The 24,614-nt window shown below is 38.4% G+C and overlaps 2 protein-coding genes across 3 annotated transcripts in view; one reads left to right on the top strand and one right to left on the bottom strand.

The window, feature by feature from the left end:
• The first annotated feature begins 374 nt into the window (after positions 1–374).
• On the top strand, positions 375–2,014 carry hes3 (hes family bHLH transcription factor 3). The gene is made up of 4 exons (XM_085145155.1): positions 375–605; positions 710–805; positions 918–999; positions 1,108–2,014. The coding sequence occupies exons 1-4, from the start codon at positions 552–554 to the stop codon at positions 1,560–1,562; spliced, it is 687 nt and encodes a 228-aa protein (XP_085001281.1). The 5' UTR covers positions 375–551; the 3' UTR covers positions 1,563–2,014.
• Positions 2,015–5,595: 3,581 nt separating this feature from the next.
• Positions 5,596–24,614, bottom strand: part of gpr153 (G protein-coupled receptor 153) — a 33,858-nt gene continuing 14,839 nt past the window's right edge. For both annotated transcript variants that reach the window (XM_085145145.1, XM_085145146.1), the window contains exons 2-6: positions 22,250–22,874; positions 16,953–17,382; positions 12,268–12,457; positions 9,764–9,948; positions 5,596–7,730 (exon numbers count right to left, since the gene is read on the bottom strand). In XM_085145145.1, the coding sequence (XP_085001271.1) occupies positions 6,888–7,730; positions 9,764–9,948; positions 12,268–12,457; positions 16,953–17,382; positions 22,250–22,734 (2,133 nt within the window). In that variant the 5' untranslated portion in view covers positions 22,735–22,874 and the 3' untranslated portion in view covers positions 5,596–6,887. The remainder of the gene's footprint in view (positions 7,731–9,763; positions 9,949–12,267; positions 12,458–16,952; positions 17,383–22,249; positions 22,875–24,614) is intronic.

Here is a 24,614-nt window from a genome sequence, read left to right as displayed (position 1 = left end):
GCTGCACACCAAGCAAAACCATTATCATTATGTTTACTATTTTTACGCTACTTTGCCACACAAGTTGATTATTAGACACCGGGTAGACACTGCACAACATATGAAGCAGTAGATTGCATAGACTCTATAACTAGATCTAGAGCTATAAGTCTGTTTTCCCGTTAAACTCCAGTCTGGTTATTCCTCTGTGCCCTGCAAGACCCTGAGGACCTGAAGGAATAAAAATATGAACCAGATAATTCAAAAAATACTTCCAGGCTGTGTGAGTTTGGATCAAGGCGAGATACATTTATCCTCAGTTATTAACCAAGGAGCAGCATAAAAAATAGATTTTCAAATAATTAGAGTCTGATTCTATAGTTAGTGTGGGCTGCCAAGCCAACTATGGCTGCCAGTGCTGCCCATTTGAGCGCGAGAGACAGAGGCGGGCCTGTTTGCATTGACATGTTAAGTGGGTGTCTCTATATAAATCCACTCAGGATAAACCCCCTCGTCCGTGGGCCAGAGACAGAAAGAGGTTAACTTCAAGGAAATCAAAACGGACTAAGAGAATGGTGGCGACGACAGACTGCATCGAGAAAGTCAAACCCACTGCTGGAAACAAGGTGCGTAAAAGAACTTGTTAAAGGGAACTTAATAAACGGCAAATTCCTCACAATTACTACGAATTATCGAAGCATGGGTTGTTGACTTTACGCGTGCTTTACAGGTGTCCAAACCACTCATGGAAAAAAAGCGAAGAGCGCGCATAAACCAGTGTCTGGACCAGTTAAAATGTCTCCTGGAGAGCTACTACAGCAGCAGTGTAAGTATGAGAAGCACAACTTTAGAGCTGGAACAGTTTGGGTTGCTACTTTTGATGAGCTAGCATTTCTTTTACGAAAAAAGTTTAAGTAACGTGTAATCTCTTTTCTCAGATTCGAAAGCGCAAACTGGAAAAGGCTGACATCTTGGAGCTCACCGTGAAACATCTCAAGAACCTCCAAAAAATTCAAATTTGTGAGTTATGACTTCGTTCTTGAATACATATTCACGTATTTTTGACAGCACAACTTTATGCAGAATTTGAACGTCTCTGACTTTGAGATGCCTTTTTCATGATTTAAGGCGCAGCGTCTGCTTTCGACGTTTCCGACTACCAAAGTGGCTTCCGCAGATGTCTAACCAATGTCAACCAGTACTTGCTGATGGCAGATAATCTAAACGCGAGCGACCGCTGGATGTTATCGCAGCTTTCCAATAAACTCTCTCGCTCTCGGAGAAGAGCGGAAATCTTCAGCACCATGGACAGCGGTCTGAAGCAAACTGACACTCAGAGCGGGGCGCAGAAACTTTCTCCATCCGCATCCGGAACCGAGGAGAAAAAAACGACCAGAACGAAAACTTTGAAAGTCCATGATGCAAGCACGTCTTCTTTTCCACCAGCAGAAGAAGCATTCCGCTCCACTGAAGCCAAACAGGCTGTTCTTTTTGCGGCTCCTGCACAAAATAGTACTAAAAAAGGCTCCAGCGACATAAATGAAGGCGCGAACGTTCAGCAAAGCATGTGGCGACCTTGGTAGCTGAAAATCTGTAAATATCCTGTAAATAAAGCTTGATTTAACTGTTTATGTTTATGATTGCACTATAGTTTCCCTCGACATGTTGTTACCTATTTTTAATACAGTATTATTTCCATAATAAACGTGGCAAAGGAAACGTCCCTCTGTGTTGTTTAGTAACATGACATTAACCTTTCAGTCTGAATGTCAAATACAACATGTTGTGTTCAAAGTGGCACATATATTGCTGTAAGCACGGATTAGTGTAAAAAAAAAAAGAGAGATCCAAAACGACACAGATTATTGTAAAAAATGTAAACCTCAAAACGTTTAATGTGATTGTGGGAAGCCCGAGAACCTATGTGTGCTTAAAACTTTAAAAATGAAGCACTTCATAATTTCTATTTCTTTGTGGCATTTCTCTAAACTTAATTTGACTTGTGTCATGGGAAATTATGACGTCATTTTGTGGAGTTTAGAGGAAAACGGACACGGTGGGGTTTGACTGTCATTTCTTCCATTCTTCTCTGGTTTCACGCGTAAGTACCGAAACAGTAGCGGGCAAATCAGATACGTGTTGGACAGCAAAGCAATTTTCTGCTATATGCAACTAATTACATGCTCAGTGGTGCCCTCTAGATTTGGATACGCTTATTTGATTCTGATCTGAGCTTTATCATGTTATATTTCAATCTGAATTTATCCAGTTATCTTTTTTCACCTTTTGGATTTTCTATTATTTATTTTTTTGAGGTCCTTCTTTACTGGGATTTCCCACTTTTAGGTTAAAGTCTCTCCTTTTATTTGATAATAATAATAATAATAATAATAATAATAATAATAATAATAATAATAATAATAATAATAATAATAATAATAATAATAATAATAATAGCATTATTATAGATTCATATAACTCCTCCCTGGGCTTTACATAGTGAAGTTCCAGACCATATTTGTAAAATTTACTGTAATCCTCATTAATCTGACGTCTTTTTTATTCTACATGCGCGTAATCCACAGTAGAATGGAAAGTAGCAACTGTTTTGGAAAAATGCATCTGAGATTTTTCATTTTGTTAATCAGTGGTGAAAAAAGTGTTTGTAGACTAGGTCACGTAGTTTTGAGGATAACTGCATAACCACATCAACTTGTTGCACTATAGGCTGTGCTGGCTTTGGCTGTAGACCTCTTTTTAAGTGCACCTTTCTTCCGCTGCTTCAGCGGAGGTGCCATAAAGTGTCTCCCCTTTCTTTTCTAGCAGCGCTGGAGAGAATAGCACCTTAAAGCGAGTAGAATTGCTGCAACGCCCACAGCTATTTCAGACGACCCATGCTGAAAACACTGCTGTCTCACAGAAGAAGTTTCCATGTGATAAGGGCAGCCTGTTTTTGTTTTGTTTTTTTGTTTGTTTTGTTTTTGGTCAGAGAAACCTCAGTTATTATCCTGTCTCTGTCCAAACTGTTTGTTATTCCATCTTTTTTTGTTTTTGTTTGTTTGTTTTGTTTTGACTGGTCTGCTAATAAAACCCTGTGCGAAAATCTCTCCCCGCAAAGTCAAAGCTGCGCTTTCCATAAGACCCGTACAAGGGTCTCAGACCACGGCACAAGAAATGTTTGTTTAATACAATAAAGAAAATGCCACGTGACCTTCACACTGAATGACTTTAAACTATTTCTAAGAATTTCTATGAACTCTTCTTGCACTGGCCTAGTTTGGTCCACTATAATAGCTAACTATATTAGAGCCGAAAACCTAAGGGAAAGAGAGAATACTTTATTAGCATTAAACTGCGCCCAGTGAAGCGCACTTAAGAGAGAAGACGTGGATGAAGTGCGCTTCAGACGTCTCTGTTCCTTGCCAATAAAAGCAGACCTGGCTCGCCCGGGTTCAGCACAGCCATGCAGTGCTTTAATTTATTTTGATGATCAGCGCAATTAAAACTGTAGTCTACAGATTGCCGCCACAGTCAGATGCACACACACACTAGAGATTGTCATTGGTTTCAAGCCGTTTCTAAACCACGTGAATTACCTTTTGGCACGTAGAAGGTGACGTGAACATCATTGTTGTTAAAAAAAAACAAAAAAACAAAAAACAACCTCTGGCTACAGACAACGCCAACTTCTCCACAAATTTTCCCTTACTTTAGAATAATGCTCACTGTCGATCAACAGCTGAAAGAGAACAACGTAACCAAACACTGATCATAAAATTAAACTTGATCATCACATTAACAGTCAATTAAACCTCAGGGGTATTTCCGATGAAAATCAAAGTGACAACAGGTGTACTTCAGTGGCAACAAGATAACCCACAAAGAGGGAATGGTTTTGCAGGTATTGGTGAAAAATCATCTCTTTATCCCTCTGAACTAAGCTCAGTTATTATTCCTGTATACCCAAAAGTGATCATCTGTCAAAAAGTCAATGCTTTGTTTGTACAGGTTATATAAAATCAAGAATAATCTGTTTTGCAAATATCCCTAAGAGCGTGCTTTATTACACCAGTTCTGTGTTCTACATCATAACCAATCCAGTGCTTTTTGCTTTGCCAAAATAGTTTTATTTATTGTAATTTCTACTGCCCCCTTGGTTAGGCTGCTTGAAAAAGACAGATTGCAGCTTTTACCGTTTGACAGAAATTTTCCTCCTCATTCAAAATGACTTTATTTTTCATTAGATATATTTTTGACTAATTATAGGTCAATTAGTCATTTGCAACAAATACAGACAAACATTTTTTATCAAACGCCACCAGTCACTTTTTGGCACAGCGGGCATGGCATTGAATTCCTTTATTAAAACATATGAGAAGCCAAATCATTAAAACAATAGTAAATGAGTAAAGTAACAAGAGATTTTATGAAAAAGTTGTTCCAATTTTAATTAATCTGCGCTCCATAACTATTGAGGGCATTCTAAGGCAAATGACCAAATCTATATCCTGCTAGAATCCCAAATGCTTTGCAAATTAATATACTAAAGGTGAGCTCAGAAAATGTGTGGCTGTACTAAACTAAGTAGAACTTGTTAGTCAAACCTTAGTCTTTAACCGAGGACTTAATGAGGTTCACTTTCATCTGGCCTTGGTGACACATAAAATGATGTCATCTCTTTGCCCGTCAGGGAAATTCTGCTCTGTTCCATGAAAAGCACATATTGTACAAGCAACAAATAAAGTGGACCTGAAACATCATCTTGTGAATTTAATCAGTCATATGTTTTTAACAAAGTCGTCATCTGAACAAGAAAATCATAACATAACATACATAACATCATTCATATTTGAGTCATAGATCTTTGAATATGTTACAAAATTAGATTATGATATAATAAACACAACAAAATCCCAAAAAAAGTCTATGACACAGCAAAGTTTGACAGGGGAACATGGTGATATGCTTTCAAAGACAGACACATTTCAGCTAACTTCTCCTTCTCCATTTTAATACCTGCAAGTAAAGGCAGGTGCACCAATATATAAAAATTAGAAAGTTTACACGACTGCAGATGACTGATAACTTTATCACTTGAATAGTATGGGGAAAAAAATCACAACTAATAAGGCTTCAAGGGGGATATGTTGTTTTCACTTCGTCCTCATGCTGTAATATCTTTGAAAACCTGCACCTAACTTGTGCAAATCAGCTACATTCACATTAGAAGTTATTGTTAACTGAATTTGGTTCCGCTATTATTATTTTGTTATTTTAAGTCAAAGAATTTTCAGTCATTTTTTAAACAAATTATCACTGTGGTATAAATTAGATGTGACTCTTTAATTTAACATCACCTACACCAGTCAGTTCACTTTACTGTCTATTCTGAGTGAGGGTGCTATGTGACAATGCCTCAGAAAAACGCTTACTGTTTAAGTGTCATTGAACTTTTGCACCTTACAGTGTTAGATAATCACAGTCTCTACCCAAATATAGAAATACATTTAAGCTTTAATCCTTCAACAGCATTACTCACTGATACTTTGGCTATGTTTATATTTAATTTGCTTTATCTCTGATTTTGGTTTGACTTTGATTAATCTGGTGTTTAAAAAAAAAAAAAGTAACATCACACTAAAAAATGCTCACAAAACAGTTCAGATCCATTACTTATCTTTTGTGTGTTATGAGTGAAATATAAGGTTGGGTTTTTGCTGTGTGTGGAAAATTACTAGAAGTATTGTTCAATCAAAAGCTTTTTTATTTAAAACGCTCCTCATTCGTGCTAACATTTTTGAAGGTTTAAGATGCGACAACTCCATTTAAATTATGCTACATCTCAATCACATCCTGAAGGCTGTAATTATTGAACCTTTGGACTAGTTAGCAACTTTTAAGGGTTCTGTCTTAGCTGGCTACTTAAAAATCCTTTCTGATATTTCTAAGAGGTTGACATACTGCGCTGTCATGAAGATGAAGTACCATTTGCATATTAGTCTGATGATCTGATTTAAAAACAAAACAAAACCCAAAACATTGGGATATTAAGACTTGAGGGGAAATGTTCTAACCATAGGTCTAATTAAACAGAAAACACTAAAACCATTAATCAAGATATCCTCTATATATACACGACATGTCAATCTTCTTTAAAAAAAAAAAAAAAGACTTCACATTTTCATTAAGGATTTAGGGGTGTTCAGGCTATATCTCAATATCTCACAGAGTAACTGTAAAAGTATAGGCATTTCAGAAACTGGAGTTGCCCTGGCAGTTTACTTCAACATAGGGTGCTTGAAAAATAGTTTTTTTTATTGTGTTGTGAATGATGATACAAAAAAAAAAAAAAAGGTGGACATTATTATAAAAAACACACATATTTAAAATGTCAAACTCAAGGTACAGTGGCAGTACTCAGGGAATTCTGTATCCATCCACCAAAACACACACAGTCATTGCAGGGCAAATTGAAAAAAAAACTGTACGTTTTTGAGTGACAAAAATAAAGAAACACCACCATGAAAAAAAACCAACCTCTTCCAATTCTTTGAAGATCAAAAAACACCAAAATCTGAGTTAGAGGATGTTCACATGGTTTAAAAACTATTTCGCTGCATCAGTGATGGGAAAAAATGTCCTCAGTGGATACTCTGTGATGTAAAAGTTGAAAACATTTTTACTAGCCTACAGAATAAATCAACAGGCCCATTCAAACATTATGTCCAAAGCTCCTAAGGCCATTTAGCATAACAGATATTTATTGGTGATATAGTTAAACAGAAGTGTGGCATGAGTAAAAAGGCCGGAATACTCCAGTATGTCACTTTTCCGTTACCACCAATATTCCAGTGGTTTTCGTTATGATTCAGTAATGATGTTGATATAAATGAGGAAAAACTTGTCTTTTACATGGTAGAACCTACAGAATCAGACCGAAAGGTGATATATCCCGAGGATGATGCCGAGGGTGTGCTTGCAAAACTGTTTGTGCTTCCTTTACTCTCAGCCTTGCTCAGATGCTTCTGTTGTACCCATTCAGCTCCAGCACCAGTCCCAGCACCACCTCCTGTCCTGGGCCTAAAGCCAGAGTGCCCTGGAGACTGTCGGCTGCACCCAGACGAGCCCATTTCCCCTTGCTGTTTCCCATCTCGCTGGCGCTCTCGACAGCCTTTCCCAGAACCACAAGCGCCAGGACTCTTCTTTCCTGCAGGTCTGTCTGGTTTGGGTGAACCCTCGGGTGAGTGGACCCTACTACTGCTTCTTTTGTGTTCTGACAACCGCCTGAGCACTTGAGGCTCACGCTCAAAGTCTGTGAGTGGAAAGTGGGGAAGGACTATGTGCTGTTCATACACATTAGGGATAAGTGAGATGGTGGACGCACGTCTCGGGCTCTTTCTGGGGCTCGGCAGCGGCGTCTCGTCTATAAAGTTTATCACTTCGTCGCGGCTGAAACACCGCAGTTCATCCTCGTAATGCTCCCCGCCACAAACCACACGGGGCAGATGCCTGAGAGAGTGCATGCTATCCTCAGAGCGTCGCCGCTTGCGGTGAGGGTGATGGTGTCGGTGGTTCTCCTCGTGGTAGGAGACCAGGCTGCTCCTGCGCCTCTCGCGGCGCGGCAAGGTGGAGCTGTAATGGGCACTCACTATCATGTCCTCGGTGGAGCCCCATCTGTGCAGGTATGAGGGGATCCGCTCGCTGGTCCACATGTCGGTTTCGTCGTGGGAGTATCTTCTTGTAGGGGGCACCTGGATGCAAAACACAGATCAAATCTTTTAGCTATTTCAAAACTTTTACATGAATTTAAATTTTTAATAAATGCTGCACATTATATGAGATACATGTTGAGCACTAGTATAGCTCGACTACATTATCAAAGACCCAGAATAGTACATGTAGGATTATTCGACATCATCTGGTCGTTAATGTCATTGTAATAGTTCAGTGCAGTTTTAGAAGCGCTGATTTGCACTGAAGGCATTTAGCTCCCAGAAAACAAAAGCCAACGTTTTTGTTTGTTTTTCTAGATCTGATTCTGTTGTTTTGCTTGTGTAAAATCCTACATGTAGCATATATCAGTTGTTTATCGAAGACCCTACTCATAAAAGTTTAACCTTAATTTTAATCAGTCCCATAAGCCATGCATGACACACATCAACAAGATTATAACTCTTATAACTTATAGCTCTCATCTCCATTATTTGGAGAAGAAAACTGAAAACGCTGACAGTTTCCTACATGTTATACTCACATTCCATTCAGTTCTGACAACTATGCAAGAGAGAGAGGGTTCGTCAAGGTGACGTCAAGAGCCTCAAGACTGAAATCAGCCTGCCCCCCTGCGGTGGCTTTTAGTAAATGCAGAGAAATTTAAAACAGCAGACGATACAGTAGCATTCAGGCAGAAGTGCTGTACAGCAGAGGGCAGCATAGGCATTAGAATGACTTAAGATGCGGGACAAAAAGAGACAGAGAGAGAGACAGAGGGCGAAAGTGAAAGAGAGACAAGCCAATAAAGCTGGAGGAGCTTTATTTTGCAATCAAACCGCTTGAGAGGCATCACAGCAACTCTCAGATGGGGGTGCTATTTGATAATGACTTGAAGAGGTTGGTGGATTCATGACTTATTTAGGCCTTAAGCCTTTCAGGGCAAACGGCAAAAAATGTGACGGAATCACACTTCAGCCAGTCGTCCTATAATTGAAATGTAGTTCTTACAGTCACAGAGATACAGCAAGGAATAAAACAGCTATAAAGTGCTTTGCTAATCTGAATCTATTATCAGGTGAAAATAAACATATGACACAAAAACTATGGATGGAGTAATGTTTGGTTTAATGATGTGATGGCTACTGTATACATCTCTGTTTCAAGCTTTTTTTGTAAAGTCAAATAGAATAGACACTGAACTCCACATGAGTGTTGGTCTTTGAAGGGTCCATTATAGTGCTGGACAGCTGTCCAGTTGTTGTACCAACTTCAATGATTGTTTTCAGTGCATGTAAATGTAGCAGTTTGGGCTACAGGCTGTGGAGCCCCCATCAAAGTAATACAAAGATGACACAGTGTTTTGAATCTTAGAAAAGTTTAATAAAGTGTAGGTTGCACCGGCTGATTTTATAGTTAGGTTTTCTAACCACAGTCTTCCAGGCCAAGTCTAGCGAGTCACAATCTTTTCTATTTTAATTAATAATTTTAAATATTATTGATTTAATATCTCAAATTGACCCAGACTTTTTGGTGTTGTTGATTTGCCCTAGAAGGCTGCATGTTAGATCAAGCTTTGTTAATGTAGCTGAAAATGATCATTTCATTGTTCTGCGTCTGACTGGGATGGATGCTGGATCCAATGGTGACCATGCATTTGGGCAGAACATGAGATAATGCTTATTGTGTCTTTCTGAAGCCTTGAAGGATTCCTGAAATGTAGAAGGTAAGTCCATTACTAAACACTTACCCTCTTACAAAGTAAAAATGTAGTTACCTGCTTGCAGGACACATTGCTTGTTTTAAAAAAAAAAAAAAAAAAGCGCATATAATGAACTGATGGGACTTCTGATGGTCATATTTACCAAACAATAGTCAGCCTGAGTTTGTTTTTGATTTCATGTGAGAAAAGGACAAAAATCTGGGAGATATAGCGTCACAAAATCTAATAATTTCAGAAAATTCAGTCAAGATGATGTACAGGCCCACAAGGCCATTTCACCATGCACATTAACAATAAAAGGATTTCAACTGATCAAGTAAAAGAAATGAAGAAAATCAATAAAAAATATACCTGCAAATACTGCATTTTATCTTCCTGTTGTTCCCTCAATGGATACCCTTGCAGAACCCCCCTTTCTAAGGTTGAGAACTCATACTTGGCATTACGGTCTATCGTCACGATTTCAGGCGCCGAGCTATAGTCATATGGTCTGTCATATATTAAGTCGGCATGAATTCCTCCGTCTTGGCTGTTTTCTGCAAAGTGCAGAAAAGTACGAGCGTCAGCATTAGAGAGCAACGGACTCAATACACAAGACAGACAGACAGACAGACGAATAGATAAGAGAGACAAGTTCAACTGTTCTCCGATTTGTCGACTTTCCTACGTGTCTGCTCTGAAATATGAGCTTCAGATTCAAGAGAAAAGGCTTTCATTTCAGTGTTTGGTTCAAAATTTTGAAGTAATGCCAAACAGTTGAACAGGACAATATCACGTGTTCTTAGTGTAGAAATACCCATCTCCCAAGAATATTTTCCCAATTTCTACATTTGTGTTCATTAGTTATATCAATTGGGGATGGGTGTAAAATGCTTGAGGAAAATGCTTGCCAAAAGGATGAAAGATGAAAGTAGCTATGTGCACAAGCAGCTTAGCATGCATGTCAGTAGCTTCGGAATAACAGGAAACAATCCTTATACATACAACTGTGACGAGTTATACATGGCAAGCCCTCTGGAAAAAAAGCACAGAACTGGTAGTGTTAATTATCAAACAGAATAAGGAACTATCTAATGTTGTTTTATGGCTCCTGCTGGACAATGAGAAGTTCTGAGGGAGGGTGTCATAAGAGAGGATCAAAAGGTTTGGAGGGTTAAAAACAGGAGAGAAGGGATTCAGGTTGGGTTGAGTTTAAACAGTGCCAATAGTCCAAAAAAAAAAAAAAAAAAGACAGGTGGTTCAGTTTGCAATAGCTGTAAATATCATGGACCTAGTTCATGAGCGCATGATTATCATGTGACCTAATTTTGGGACCAGATTTTGCGGATAGTGTCTGTGATTTCTTGGTAAAACAGGTTAGCTTTCACCCCCCTTTGAAAATCTCCTTATAAAATGTCTAGTAAGTGATGTTTAATAAATATTTCTGCCTTTAAATCGCTACAATCTGACTCAAAGTGAAAATAAAAATTAAAAAATTAAAAAAAAAAAAAAAACTAAAGAAAAAAGAAAGAAAAAACAAAATAAATACAATAAACAGATTTTTTTTTTTCAATTTTTATGTATTTTTGAGTTGTACTGGAAAAATCTTGGCTGTATCCTTTTGTGACTTGAGGAAAATATGACCATCATAATGACATGAAAGTGGTTTTCAGCTTTACGGCAATTGCTCCAGTTTGACTCTGGACTCTAAGACATAAATGGGAAACCATTTATTTTAACATCCTCTCACCAGGGCATTCTGGAGGAAGACTGCCCAGTTTAAATCCAGAGCGGAAAAAAGACAAAAGTGCTGCAAGGTAAATATGTACTTTGCCCAGCCCTATTTCTTTCTTCTTTTTTTTTAAAGAACACAGCAAACATTTTAGAAAAGTACACAGCATGTACAAAACACAGAAGATATACTGAATATTTAGAATTAAATTACACAGACACTTGTCCCTCCAGTTTCATCTCCTGACAACAAAGGTCACTTGATAGGTCACATGATAACAACTGACCACTGATTTCAGACCTCCAACTACAATAAAAAACAAAAACTAAGAATATTCACCCCAAGCCAATTCTATTTAAATCTAAGAAACATGTACCAACAGCCCAAACCACGATGACTAATCTGCAAATTGTATTCTAGAAGGAGATGTTAAAATTGTCCATCTAAACAGTTAAAAGCAACAATAATAGTAGCCTAAAGCTAGTAGACAGTAGACAATTTATTAAATTATTATCACAGATCTCTCCTTTTAAATGCCTTACACGTAGGCCTGATGATTTTAGGATGTAGTTACAGGTATTATCTGCATCAGTGAATAACATCATTTTATTAAAAGATTTCCTTTGGATTACAACATTTGTGAGTTGTAACTTTACAAAAGGGATGCATAGACATTAAAGTCTGTAAAAGGCAGAGATTACACCACACTGTATCTCAGGGAGCAGAAGATGACATCACTACCAAGCATTACACCATAGAGAAAATAGTTTTTGACTCTGTTCCCTTGCTGCAAAATTGCTTCTCTCTCTGTCAAGAGACAGCCCAGAAGCCAACACAAATGAACCTCTACTCTGAGAGTGATGCTTTACCTTTCACTGTCAAAGGAGATTTTGTGAACAGATCAAGTGTAGTTTAAAGTTAATATGTTTATCAATTTAAAACATCATAATCACATCCCATTTTTATCTTTAAAGCCCACCCTTTCAGTTTGGGCATGCCTTCACAGAGCATTTAAAATCTACTCTTAATGCTCAAACTAATCCACATGTATGTCCTAAGAAATACCAATCAATATTCACATCATGAGGTGAAGAGGAAGGAAAAAGGAGGCAGGAGAGGAGGGAGATGCTTAACAGTAGCTTACCCTCATCCACATCGTCGTTGGACATGATGGCGACGCATTTCTCCCACACCATGCGGATGTCGGCCCGATAGCGGTCGCATGCCCAGAGGAACATTGGCAGCAGGATGGACTGGGCAATGGAGCACCACAGCACACACAAAACCATCCAGTTATAGGAGCGGTCAAACTTCAGGCTAGCAAAGCTCACCACCTGCCCAGGGTCAATAAAAAAATATATATTTTTAAAATCTGTTATAATGAAGAGTGACGATTTGGACTTAGAAAGTTTCCCCAGTTTTGTTTAAATCCACTCAGCGATGCACAAGATATGGACTGGATGGATAAATCAGTCGACAGTAAACCAGTTAATATTCACTCAGACTGTAGCAAGGTAAACATACTGAGTTAAGCATCAAATCTTTATGGCAGCACTGCTTTCCAGGCTTAAGAGTTTACTGATAATAGATCTTATGAGCACAACAGAAAGAACATCAGGTATCTTTTACAGGATCACCACACAGTACTTCCTGGTTTAAATAAGCAAAGTGAGCGGGAACAGATACATCTCTTAGACATTTACATTGGTGGCAGTTCGTTCTTAATCTCAGCGTAAACCAGTAAATGTACCTGTTTATAGACTTTAAACAGTCACCTCAGCACTTCAGAGACCAAACTCCAACATCTCCCCCCTTGGGAACATATGCTCCTGCTAGTATATTTATGGTATCAGATAATCTAAGTTAAAATAATTTGAAACAGATGCAAACAGTCCAAAAGTAAAAGGAAGAAAAAACCCTCCTGTGAGAAGCATTTCAGTCCAGATTTTCCAGTGCCAGATGAAAAAAACCTGCAGCCAAGTGCCTACTAAACATTATCGTCCAGATCCACTCCTATATTTTAGAAAATTGTATTATGTACCCTCTATCATCAGTTCTATAAGCAGCCTATGTATGGCTATCATAGCCAGTATTTACAAGGCAAATACTATGGCCTTTGTCTGTCACTACCATTACGTGATTAAAGCAATAAAGTAAGTGATTAAAGCAATAAATAATAATAATAATAATAATAATAATAATAATAAAAAACAGGTACATTTGACAATATTTCAAAGTATTTCTTTTACAGTGACAAATTTTCAAAGTGGCTAACTACAAAGGAAGCTTGAAGAAACTAGAAGAATCAACTGATTTAATGCAACACTTTTGCAGTTGCAATAGTCCAATGTATGTTTTCATCATGAATAACCTCCAGCATCAACAATTATCACAGGACTCCATGAAGTCCTGAGAAAAATGAAGTACTCCCTTAATGTTTCCATAGGGATGTGCAGCCATGTGCAGCTAATAAAACCTAGTTAATTGATCAACAGCAAGTGTGACCACCCCTATAAAAGCAAAAGTTTCCAGTTTGCTGGACCGGAGCATTACAGGTGTTTCTTAGCACAATGCAACAATCTTCCTAGGTTGTCTGTCCCAGCAAATGTCAGAGAATGCAATGTTCAGAAAAACTACAAGACCCAGAGCTACATCTCAGAGTCTGCAGGCTTCAGTTAGGATGTTAAATGTTAAAGTTTAAGTCATCATCTCAGTCATCGGGCCACAACAGTGATTACAGTAAAGCTTCTTTCAGCTGCTCCCCTTGTCATAGGAGTTGGCACAGCAGGAAGTTCCGCATGTTTGAATTGGAGTTTTATGCCAGGCGCCCTTTCTGACACAACCAGAAAGGTGATTTATATCTCCGGCTGGAACTGAACCCACGGCCTTTCACTTGTCAAGTGAATGTGAAAACCCCAGTGGTTATTGCAAACTTAAAATTATCTCAGGTTTAACCTCCTTCGATCATGCCTTGTGCTCAAATACCAACCATTTATCCCTGTTGCTAAGAGACTTGATAAAGTTGTAAAGCCTTAACCTGATTTTGCCTTTGTTTGCCTACTGAGACAATAAAACACACTGAAGTTAAACAGTTTTTTTCTCCACTTTACCACCCCATGAGTGATGCTCTAAACATTTCCCATGGTGTGACTTTAAACTGTAGTATGAATCTTTTTCAAGGGGTACTGATATAGTTTTTATGAATATTTGAGGATTTTAGATTTAAAGCTGAGAATATAGAACTTCATCGTCCTTAAGTTAAAGAATAGCTTCTTACAGTTTTTACCCAGAACTTGTTACACTTTGATATAAAAATCCTGGAAGTTATGAAGCACGTGTTTTCACATACTGTATATCTGCCCCTGGAAAATTCATGTATTTAGTCAGTTCACATAAATTAGTTTTTATATTTAACAGTAGTGATTCTATTCTGCTCTGATAATTTGCTCCTCTGTATCATTCTTTGTAAGACCATACAGTTCACAATAAATATACGTGCTCATTTGTATCTGTTAGAGGTTTCTATGCATTTAAATAGCTCATTACACCCGGCCATAAAGATGGCTAGCAGGCCTACTGTTGTTTGGTTTACTGCATCTGAAATGTGATCTTTCCTCAGCTCCCCACCTTTTGTTTTGCACACATGTAAAGTAGTAACACAATATATTGCTATAAGTGTGTACAGTTGTCTTTTTTTAATAACAACAACAACAACAACAATAATAATAATAATAATAATAATACTTTCTAGCTAATAAAGAAAAAGGAGTTTTATATACCTTGCAACATCAATATTCACATCTAATATTGTGAAACCTTATGGGTAAAACCATGACATACACCAAACACTACAGAGCCATTACACAAAAATAGTGGCAAAGAAAATTTAATTACACTTCATAATTCACAAATTCATAAACAATTTCCGGGGATCTTTTTCTGAATACATAACATATTTATTAGACCCCCACCCAACCTAAGGTTTATGCCCACACACATAGGAAGCAGAATTATTGTTTTAAACTCAAATTTAAGAGCACATTAAAAGCTAAGAGCAGCATTTAATTTGAAAATAGCAAAAATATATTGAAGAGACTTGTCATAAAATAGCCAAAAAATAAAGATTACTATTGAAAGCATCTTTTGCAATGATGATATTCTGTAATTTTTAAAGTGTTCTTTAGGCTTTATGAAAGTCTTTCAAGTGTTTTCTTCAGAAATTGGCTGCTTTTTCACTCGTTTTTTTCATTCTAGTCCTTGTACCTGATCATTTTAAGAACAGTATCCTGAGTCCTTAAGTCCTTAAGAAATAAGAAAATCCAGCAGATTGACATGCATCTAACCCTTCAGCTCATCCATCTACGGTTCACTGAAGCCTCATCAGAAACAGACTCAATCGAAAGTTCATTGTCAAGATGCCATTTTAAAAGAAGGGAAAACAAGGAGAAAAGGTGAAAAGATGGAATCAGAGGCAATGGGCCTTACAAACTAGTGATGTGTGATGATTTCAAATTTGAAAGTTTTTGGTTCAAATCATCATCAACATGTACAGAGGAGATCAGGAGAGAGTTACAATGCCATCTACAGCCATCTGTAAAATGTGTAAAATGTGTGCCTTTCATCAGGAAAGGCACACATGCACACACACTGAACCAGTGGGCTCCACTATATGTATGGTTTAAAACCATTTAGAATATTTAATATCAACTTCTACGATAACCCAGGTGGCCAAACATGAACAAAAAATACTTGGTCCAAAATAAAAAACTGTCCAAGTTCATTTGCCCTTCTGAAAATGCTCTATTAAGTTGTCTCTCTTCACAGAAGACAAGCTGGTTGTTTGGCTGCATCACAAACAATAAGCCTTGAGCTTTCTGCAGGCTCTTAAGTTTATATAGAAAACCAGTGAGCTAACTTGTTAAAAAAAAAAATACATGAGAACCTGAGGGTGGAATTTACAAACCAAATGGCGACTTAGAGAAAAACAACTCACGCTTTTACTCCCTGATGCGAAGGCATACCACCTTGGCAGAAGGAAGTTGCTCTGTTTTTGAAGTCTGTTTCCCCAAAAGCCAACAGCATGATAATGATTTCAGTGCTTACCTGTTTTTCAGCCTTAGCTTGCCAACATGTTTTTCTTGTGACTGTTATCATCGCTTTTATTGCTAATTGTTTTGTTTATCTCTCCATTGGTGGGCTTACACTGTAGAATATGTAAAAGAGATCAAACACAAATCTGTCCACATTTAACCTGACCTCCTTACAGCCTCCGAATGAATGGAATATTTTTATGTTTAACTTCAGATTACAGGTAACCTCATTGTCACATGTATCTCACATAACGTTATTAATGAAATCTTCACCTTCAAGTGGAAAAGAACAGTTAAATTAAAAAAAAGTATGCCATTAGTGTGGCATCACTGTCTTAGTGTGTGTAGCTGTTTTCTTAGAGGTGGTTTTCTTAGAGGCTACACCATTTCAAAAACAAGCATGGGAACCTTTCTCAAAGAAACGGTGCAAAAACATTAACAGGGAGAGTCAAAGGCTAGAATTTTCTTATACTTCAAAGTATCACAATTCATAATTATGACCGAAGCAGTTTAATCTTAGTATGTGTGTATAAACCTGTATTCAATATGAATCAACAGTGAGTTAATGAATAGAGGTGCACTGCAAAATGTCCTCTCTAATTGGCTATAATTGTCTTTGATTGTGATTTGATTTAATTGTGATTGTACAGTGCATCAACAGAACATTATTATTATATTATCAAGTACATTTTCCTGTTACAATGCTTTTATAATCAAGCAAGAAGAAGAGTGAACTCACCAGTATGGGGAAGCCAGTCAGGAAGTCATAGATGAAGACAATACCACTGATCAGGTAGGTGATTTGCAGCGACGTCTTAAGAGGTTCTGATCCATCGATGGATGACCTGCGTTTTCCCTGAGCATCCTCCACCACTATGGTGGGAACATTAAACTTGTTCTTGTCAGCGTTGTGACCTGCCTGAATCGAGAAGGTCTGAAAGAGAGCGATGCCGATGCAGATCACACCCATGGTCACACTGCCACCGATTAGGAGCAGAAAGCAGACTCCGAAGCCCAGGCCGATCTCTGTCACAATGAACCGGCAGTCGGAGGTGTAGAAGCGGTCAATCGTGTCATGCCAACCCACTGCTGGAAGTGTGGACAGGATGAAGGAGACCATCCAGATACCCATCACTGTGTGTACTGCCTGCTTCTTTGTGTTACTTAGCCTGGAAAGAGAACAACAGATTTTTTGCAGGAAATCAAGTGAAATACCCATTGGCTTTGATTTCTGTGTCGTTCATTAGAGTGTAAAACCTGTGGATCCTAACTTGTCTGATCTTTCCAATCTGATCCAAAAATATATACAAGTACACACTATAAAGGAGTTTCTAACAAAGAGAAATAACAAAAAATGGAATGCATTTTATCTTTTTTTAAGAAAAAGGAAATTGTCTTTAATCACAGTCATTTGATCCTTATTAGATTCGGAACAAAATAACCTCAATCACTCTAATGCATTTCAAAGGCGGTCTTTACCTGGATAAACATTATAGTTAACAGCATGCTATAGCCCTGCATTTACAGTTCCAAAGAGCAAAAGCATGACACATTGATTGCTACCAAGATATTACCCATCCTGTCTTTACAAACCTGCACTGACAAAATATATCTAAATAGAAGTCTATCTTACCAATCTTTGCTGGTTTTCTGTTTAAGAAAGCATACTGAACTATTTTTCTAACTTATATTATGTCTTTTCTTTACTGGAATTATAGAATAGGACACTCAATCCTTCTCACTTAAAACAAATTTTAAAATACAGTTGTGCGGATTTCTGCACAGAGTTTTATTTATCCATTCATTCATTCATGCATTTTAACTGTCTGTGTAGCTCTGTAATTACATATCTACGTTACTTGGTGCAGATACCACTATGCTACGGTGTTCACCCTCTTCACATACTTCAAACTAAAGCTGAGTGTTGATTCACTGAAGAGTTGATGAAAATTGTAACTAAAATGACTGTGCAGCTATAAAAGAAGAACAACACAGCCCATTCTGCATTACACTTTGTTTCACAGAAAAATGTGTAGGCTGGTTTTAATATTGACTTGTGTCTTTGCTCGGTTTGTTAACAAGTACAGTGTGGTCTGCTCTGACTGTACTAAATTAACTTATGAAGCAATATTGCAATATTATTAGTACATGGAGGATTTCAGACTCCTTCTCATAATCATTACACATCAGAGACACACACTATACAATATTGGCAAACAGTGCACCTACAGTAATTGCGATCTGTCCTCAACAATTCAAACAAAATGATTCAAATAGAACACTGATAACAAGGTCTGTGTTTGACTTTTTTTCATGGTCAGGAAATCTGACCAGTATTACAAGTGAAACAGACCCCAACCATGGAAAAATACTGTAAAATGGCAGATATGAAGCTGGGATACATAAGCTGATAAAAACATCAACCCACATAGGCACAGCTTAGATAAACTGAAGATGAATGTGGAAGAAAATCGATTATCTGTTGATGGTAAAAGATTGCCTTTGATATCCCTCGGTCTATTTATCATGTAGGTCCATTTCAACACAAAGAGATTTCTGTTTCCTCTCACCTCCAAGTAATTGTTACAGTCGAGCAATTTGCTGAATGTGTTTGTGACCTCTGGCGATGTGGCACTTTTCAAGGTTTGCAGAAACAACATACATCTAAAAATATATCAAGCAGTGACTGGCGTTCTCATTTCCCAAACATGACGAAAGAGTACGCTAACCTGCCAAAACATTTGGCTAGATTACTGTATTCAAGTATGACTGAGCTGTTCCAGACATAAGCAAAAATATACACACACACAAATATAGGTGTGTGTGTGTGTGTGTGTCATACATAAAAAAAAATCCTTTCAGTTCCTAGAACATGTAAGTATAGACTATTTTATGCCTCTATTGTGTAACAAAGTACAATTAATATGGTTCTACTGGTTCATTTGTGTGGTAAAAGATGCTTTAATTCATTAAGCGTCAGCTTAGGAAGCCAAATATACCTCCCAATGAGAACCAAAATGCATATCACCAATTCCCTTCTCCATTTCCATAAAAATGCTTTGGGGGCACATTGGCTAGAATGGATGGCTTTACATAAAAAGCTTGGCAAAATAAAATGGAAAACATTTGAAGGTAGTAAAGTATAAGCCTACATGCACTGACGCAATAAGAGTACTACAATAGCCTGCAGTCGCAGTAGCAGTAGTACTGCAGTAGCCTCCATCTTTGCACTATGGCTTCATTCAAAGACAAGTAGGTCTTGTTGTCACAATGAGTAATAATGCTAGCCTTTCCTGATTGTGCCTGGGGTACATGGGGACAGTTACATCACCAAGCTGCATAAATCTATTACCAGACTGAGAGCATTGTGAGTGGAAAAAACCCCTCCTAAGAGATAGTGAACGCAGGGTGATGAGCACAGCTGCCTAAGTACAAGGTTGGAATTCATAATTCAGGCCTTCAGTGTATGTTAATGTCAGAGTAAAGGCAGCCATGCTAGCTCAGCAGGGCAAATGTGGAGCGAATTAAATGAAAGATGAACAGCAATTATACGGTGCATCACCTGAGCTATCACTCCACTATACTGTTGTTAAAGGTGACTTGAACACAAGAAGACAAGCTGCTGAGTGGAAAGTGTTCCCAGACAGGAGACCAGAGAGACTACAGTCAGATGAGTGAGGGAACAGACGAGGGAGATAAAAGCATCTGTGTAAAGCTTGATATCACTGTGTGGGCATCGGCCAATACTGGCAGCTGCAGAAGCAATATAGATAGCAAGATTGGGCTTAGATTTAAAAGGAAGTTTGCATATCTTATTTGAATGTCTGCTTATCTGCAAAATTGGCCAAGTTGAAAACATGTTTAGTATCTGCAGGCTTGATGCCACAGGATGTAATCGCTCGTAGATTTTCAGCAGGAGAGAAAGAGTGATAGAGCAGAAGACTGATGTTCACCACATGCACCACATTTTAGTTGGTATGTGTTCTGCAGATGCGACAGCTGATTTTATAGGTTCTCTGGCTGTTTTCCTACAGTATTTGCTCTCAAAATGCATTCGACTGCAAATGATTATGCTGCACCTGATGGGCAGAGCTTAGAGCTCTGAATGTAACAGCTAAATTGCAACAAAGCCATGGCCTCTGAGCTGTGCTTCAAATGTTCTTAAGATGCACCAATTACAAACCTTCACATTAATCATTTAAACAGTCAATATGGTCTGCTGTGCAACTCATTATCATGATAAATTACAATCTTATCTTAGAACAAATCAAGAGGTGCTTCTTAATAATCATTAGCATGTGTCAGTTCAGAGCAGCACTGGTACATATCAGAAGAGATACAGCATCCAAATCTCACATTAAAGGAAAGGGAACCTTTCCTTAGAACATCTGATTATGTGTGAACAGCAGATTTCTTGGAAATCTTACAGGACCAAAATGGTGTTGTTAGTGTGAGGTGAACCTGATCTTTATTATTCAGTGTTACTTAGTATTATCACATGTTATGAGGAGCCAAATGAAGGTGAAAGCTAGAGCTGGCAGATGCTCAGTCTAGAAGGTTTCACATGGTGTTACCCCAAATAGCTGCAACCAGCAGATGTGTTGGCAGGGGACAGTCTTTGCATGATGAAGAGCATCACACTCAAAATCAAAGGTAAATAAGGTGATGGGCCACAAAAATTGAAATCTATCTATATCCTATGCGAGAAGTTGTCAAAGGAAGAGGCCCAAAAGAAACCTGAAGCTTAACTGTAGAATTTTTCAAGGATTGAGTGCGAGCCTTGCAGGAGATTAACATCTAAAAGTGCCTTTAAACACATTTATGTTTTCTGTGCTAAAGATCACACTGCATTTATTTATGTTATTTTACTTTTAAAAACACACATAATACTGTATCCGCTATACTGACATTTCTGTGTTATTCAAGCAAACCTAAAGATTTGGTTCCCCCTAAACTACAAAACAAAGTATTATTTCTTACTTTGGTCTATTTTTATCTGGAGATAAAACTAGACAACAGCTTATAAAGCAGCCATTTCTTCAATAGAAAGTACTTCCAGTAATTCTCCAAAAGTTGATTTTGTTCATCTGGACGTAGCGTTTTGTGGGAGAAACGTTTCGTCACTCATCCAAGTGACTTCTTCAGTCTCAGCTGACTGCAGATTTCCCCAGTCTTATAAACAGTGCATTTGCACATAATGACTGAAACCAGCCCAGTGAAGGAACAATGGGCTGGGAGGTCAGTTCCTTAATCATAATTATGCAAATTCTCATGACCATTGATCAACAACCACTGATCAAAACCCACTGATCAATGGCCATGAGTACCATTCACAGACAGTTGGGGAATGGCTGCAATCACAGCAATGTAAGATGGCGAAAGATGTACCCTTAGGCCCCCTCCTCGATTCAGAGATGGTCTTTCCCTTTTCACATAAATGTCCTCTTTGACTCCTAGCTCAAACCAGCGGTCCTCCCTGTCCAGGATGTGTACATCCTCATCATTGAAAGAGTGTCCACTGGCCTGTAGGTGTAAATAGACTTCAGAGTCCTGGCCTGACGAGGTAGCTCTTCTGTGTTGTGCCATCCGCTTCACCAGAGGTTGTTTGGTTTCCCCGATGTATAAATCCTGGCAATCCTCCTGGCACTTAACAGCGTACACTATGTTACTCTGTTTGTGTCAGGGGATCCGATCCTTGGGGTGGACCAATTTTTGGTGCAGCTTGTTTTGGGGTTTAAAAGCCACAGAGACGCGGTGTTTAGAAAAAATGCGTCTCAACTGCTCCGATACTCGGATACTTACTGGATACTTCCAGTAATGACTGTTCAGAGTGAGGAATAAAATGTACTGGGTTGAAAAAACATCAGAAGCAGATGTGTATAAACCATAGCAAATAAATATTGAAATATATAAAGTGTAATACCTTGTTTGAAACTGAAATTTGGATGAAATGGCCATTTAAAATTTAGGCAACCTGAATAAAGATTATAACTAGGGTCAGTCATAAACAACAAACAACAAAATCAATTGCCTTACCTGTAGTTTACAGGCCAGCGAACCATCCACATGCGGTGATAGGAGAGTGAGGTGACCGAGAAGCAGGTGACCAGTGTGAGAGTATAGAAGGTAGACACAAACACTTTGCACAGACCCTCATTCCACTCGTAGTTGGAGTGCTGACGCCGCAATGTTATGACACAGTACATGGTAATGGGGATGGCCATGTTGAGGATATGTGTGCCCGCCAAGGTGCAGATGAGAAACTCCAGCGGCTTCCACTTCTTCTGCTTGGCACTGACACTAAGGATACTCCAAGTATTGGCAAGAATGGACACGCCCGAACAGACCAGCCAAGCCAGCGTGTTGGCGTTGATGACATCATCCTTCATGGTGGTTAAATCATCCACCATGTTGTAACGAGGCAGGGTGGAGCCTGGGGGGCCGCAAGGAACTGTTGGCAAGAGCAGGTACACACAAGGAGAAGGAGGAGGTGGTAATGGGCAGGAGGGGATGCAGGGCATCAAGCAGAGCAGGCATCCTATCTGGGTGGGTGTGTACTCTCCATGGGTCGGGCACAGTGGGGAAAGGACATGACTGTGGTGCAACGCAGTGTGATGTTAGAGGATGGCAGAGCTGGGCCAGTTCCCTTACAGTCCTAAAGCTGAAGAAACGGGGTGAGAAACGACAGAAGCAAAGTGGTCAGAGGGAGAAACTATTTTAAGAAATTACATTGGTCGATCTAGTTCTAAATAATCCTTGACCAGACATAATCCCTTATCAGTGAATTAATGGGGTTATTTTAATCACAACAGATTAACTCTATGTGTTAAGCCTGAAAATTTTCCATTTAATGAGGTTAAGAGAGAACACTAATTAGTAAACAGGTCTTATTTTAAGAAGTCCAGTTGACACAGATTAGCTGCAGTCATGCAATCCACACATCTCTACTGGTGACAGTTATTCAGGGATATTATAGAAACACTTGTGACATCCGTAAAAACAAGGATCAAGTTATATAACAACAATGAGTAAATAAAGTACTAACAAAAAAATCAAACATTAAAATACTGAGATAAATATCAATACCACAGAAGTGCACACTTAGGGACCCACTCAATTACTTGACTTTCTTGTATAATTAACAAAGTAGACTAATCAGTAACTTTGACAATCAGCTATTTGTTAAGTTGTTAATTAAGAAAAACAGCTGCTGCTTGCAGCTCATTAATTGTGAAAATTGACTGTCCTTTTTTTTTTTACATTTTTTTTTTTTCCTGAATGAGTAATTCATCCGAGGTTCTATTAAAGTTGAGATGGGAATTTAACTTTCTTTGACCAATTTACAAACGTATAACTAAGGCAACAGAGGGGTTTTTTTCCTGCGACAATTTAGACAGTAGACCACTTTCAAAAGGACAAAAACATAATGTAATTATATGCTATTTTTTATATGCAGTTTTTGAAAGAACATGAGAAATAGTTTGCAGCAGTTTGTTCCTTTTTTAAAGGTCATTTCCAGCATAATACACAGAGAGAATCATCAGCAGATGAGAGCTCTTTGTTCCCACACTCTCCAGTGAAAAATGCTTGGCACAGCTGGAGAGTGTTGTCACATCTATGCCCTGTCTTTTGGCTTGTCCAAACACTGATATGCTGTAGGCAAGACTCTCGGAGGGGACACTTGAAATGACAAGTATAGCATCATCATAACCCTGTTCTCTTTGGTGTGGCATGAAACAACGTAACCAAAAAAATAGTATAACATCAACACCTAAAATACTGGACACAGTGCCTAAAACACATTGATGCCTCGTGCATGGAAAGAAGAGAATTTCCTTGTTGATCACATCACCCCTCCTGTCCCGCTCCTCCACTGTATGTCAACCGAAGCCCTTTTGTTAAATGTTTATACAGTGCATCTGCTGAACAGGAAATCAGATTTTATTGGTATATTCACTCATCTCTTCAAGTTCACCAGCTGCAGAGGAACAGAACAGAAAAGCACAGCCAAAATGAAGACTGAATCCAGAATCAGCAAACTCACTGACATACTGGGTGCCTGCTATCAACAGTGGCTCCATCCATTATTATTTTTCATTGCAGTGATGCTTTTCCTGCTTTCACAGGTAAAAACATCTCAGTGATAATGTCAGAACAAATGAGCGCAGTGTGGAGCTTCTATGGATTCTTCAGTAGTGCTAAATCTTTCATATTATGGAAACTCATTATTGATAAATGTAATGAAATAGATTTAGCTTAGACAGTCTGGGAAGCAGTACGAGTATTGACTCCGCTTTTGGGGGCAATGGCAATGGCCAACCAACCAATTTGGTTGGTTTATATACAATTCAAAACTTTGTGGTCTCTTTTAATGAATGTCAAATGAAGTCCCTCTTTTTCT

The sequence above is a fragment of the Neolamprologus multifasciatus genome, chromosome 20, assembly GCF_963576455.1.
Source record: "Neolamprologus multifasciatus chromosome 20, fNeoMul1.2, whole genome shotgun sequence".
NCBI classification, from domain to species: domain Eukaryota; kingdom Metazoa; phylum Chordata; class Actinopteri; order Cichliformes; family Cichlidae; genus Neolamprologus; species Neolamprologus multifasciatus.
Note: the sequence above shows the minus strand (reverse complement) of the source record. Positions and strands in the feature narration are given on the sequence as shown.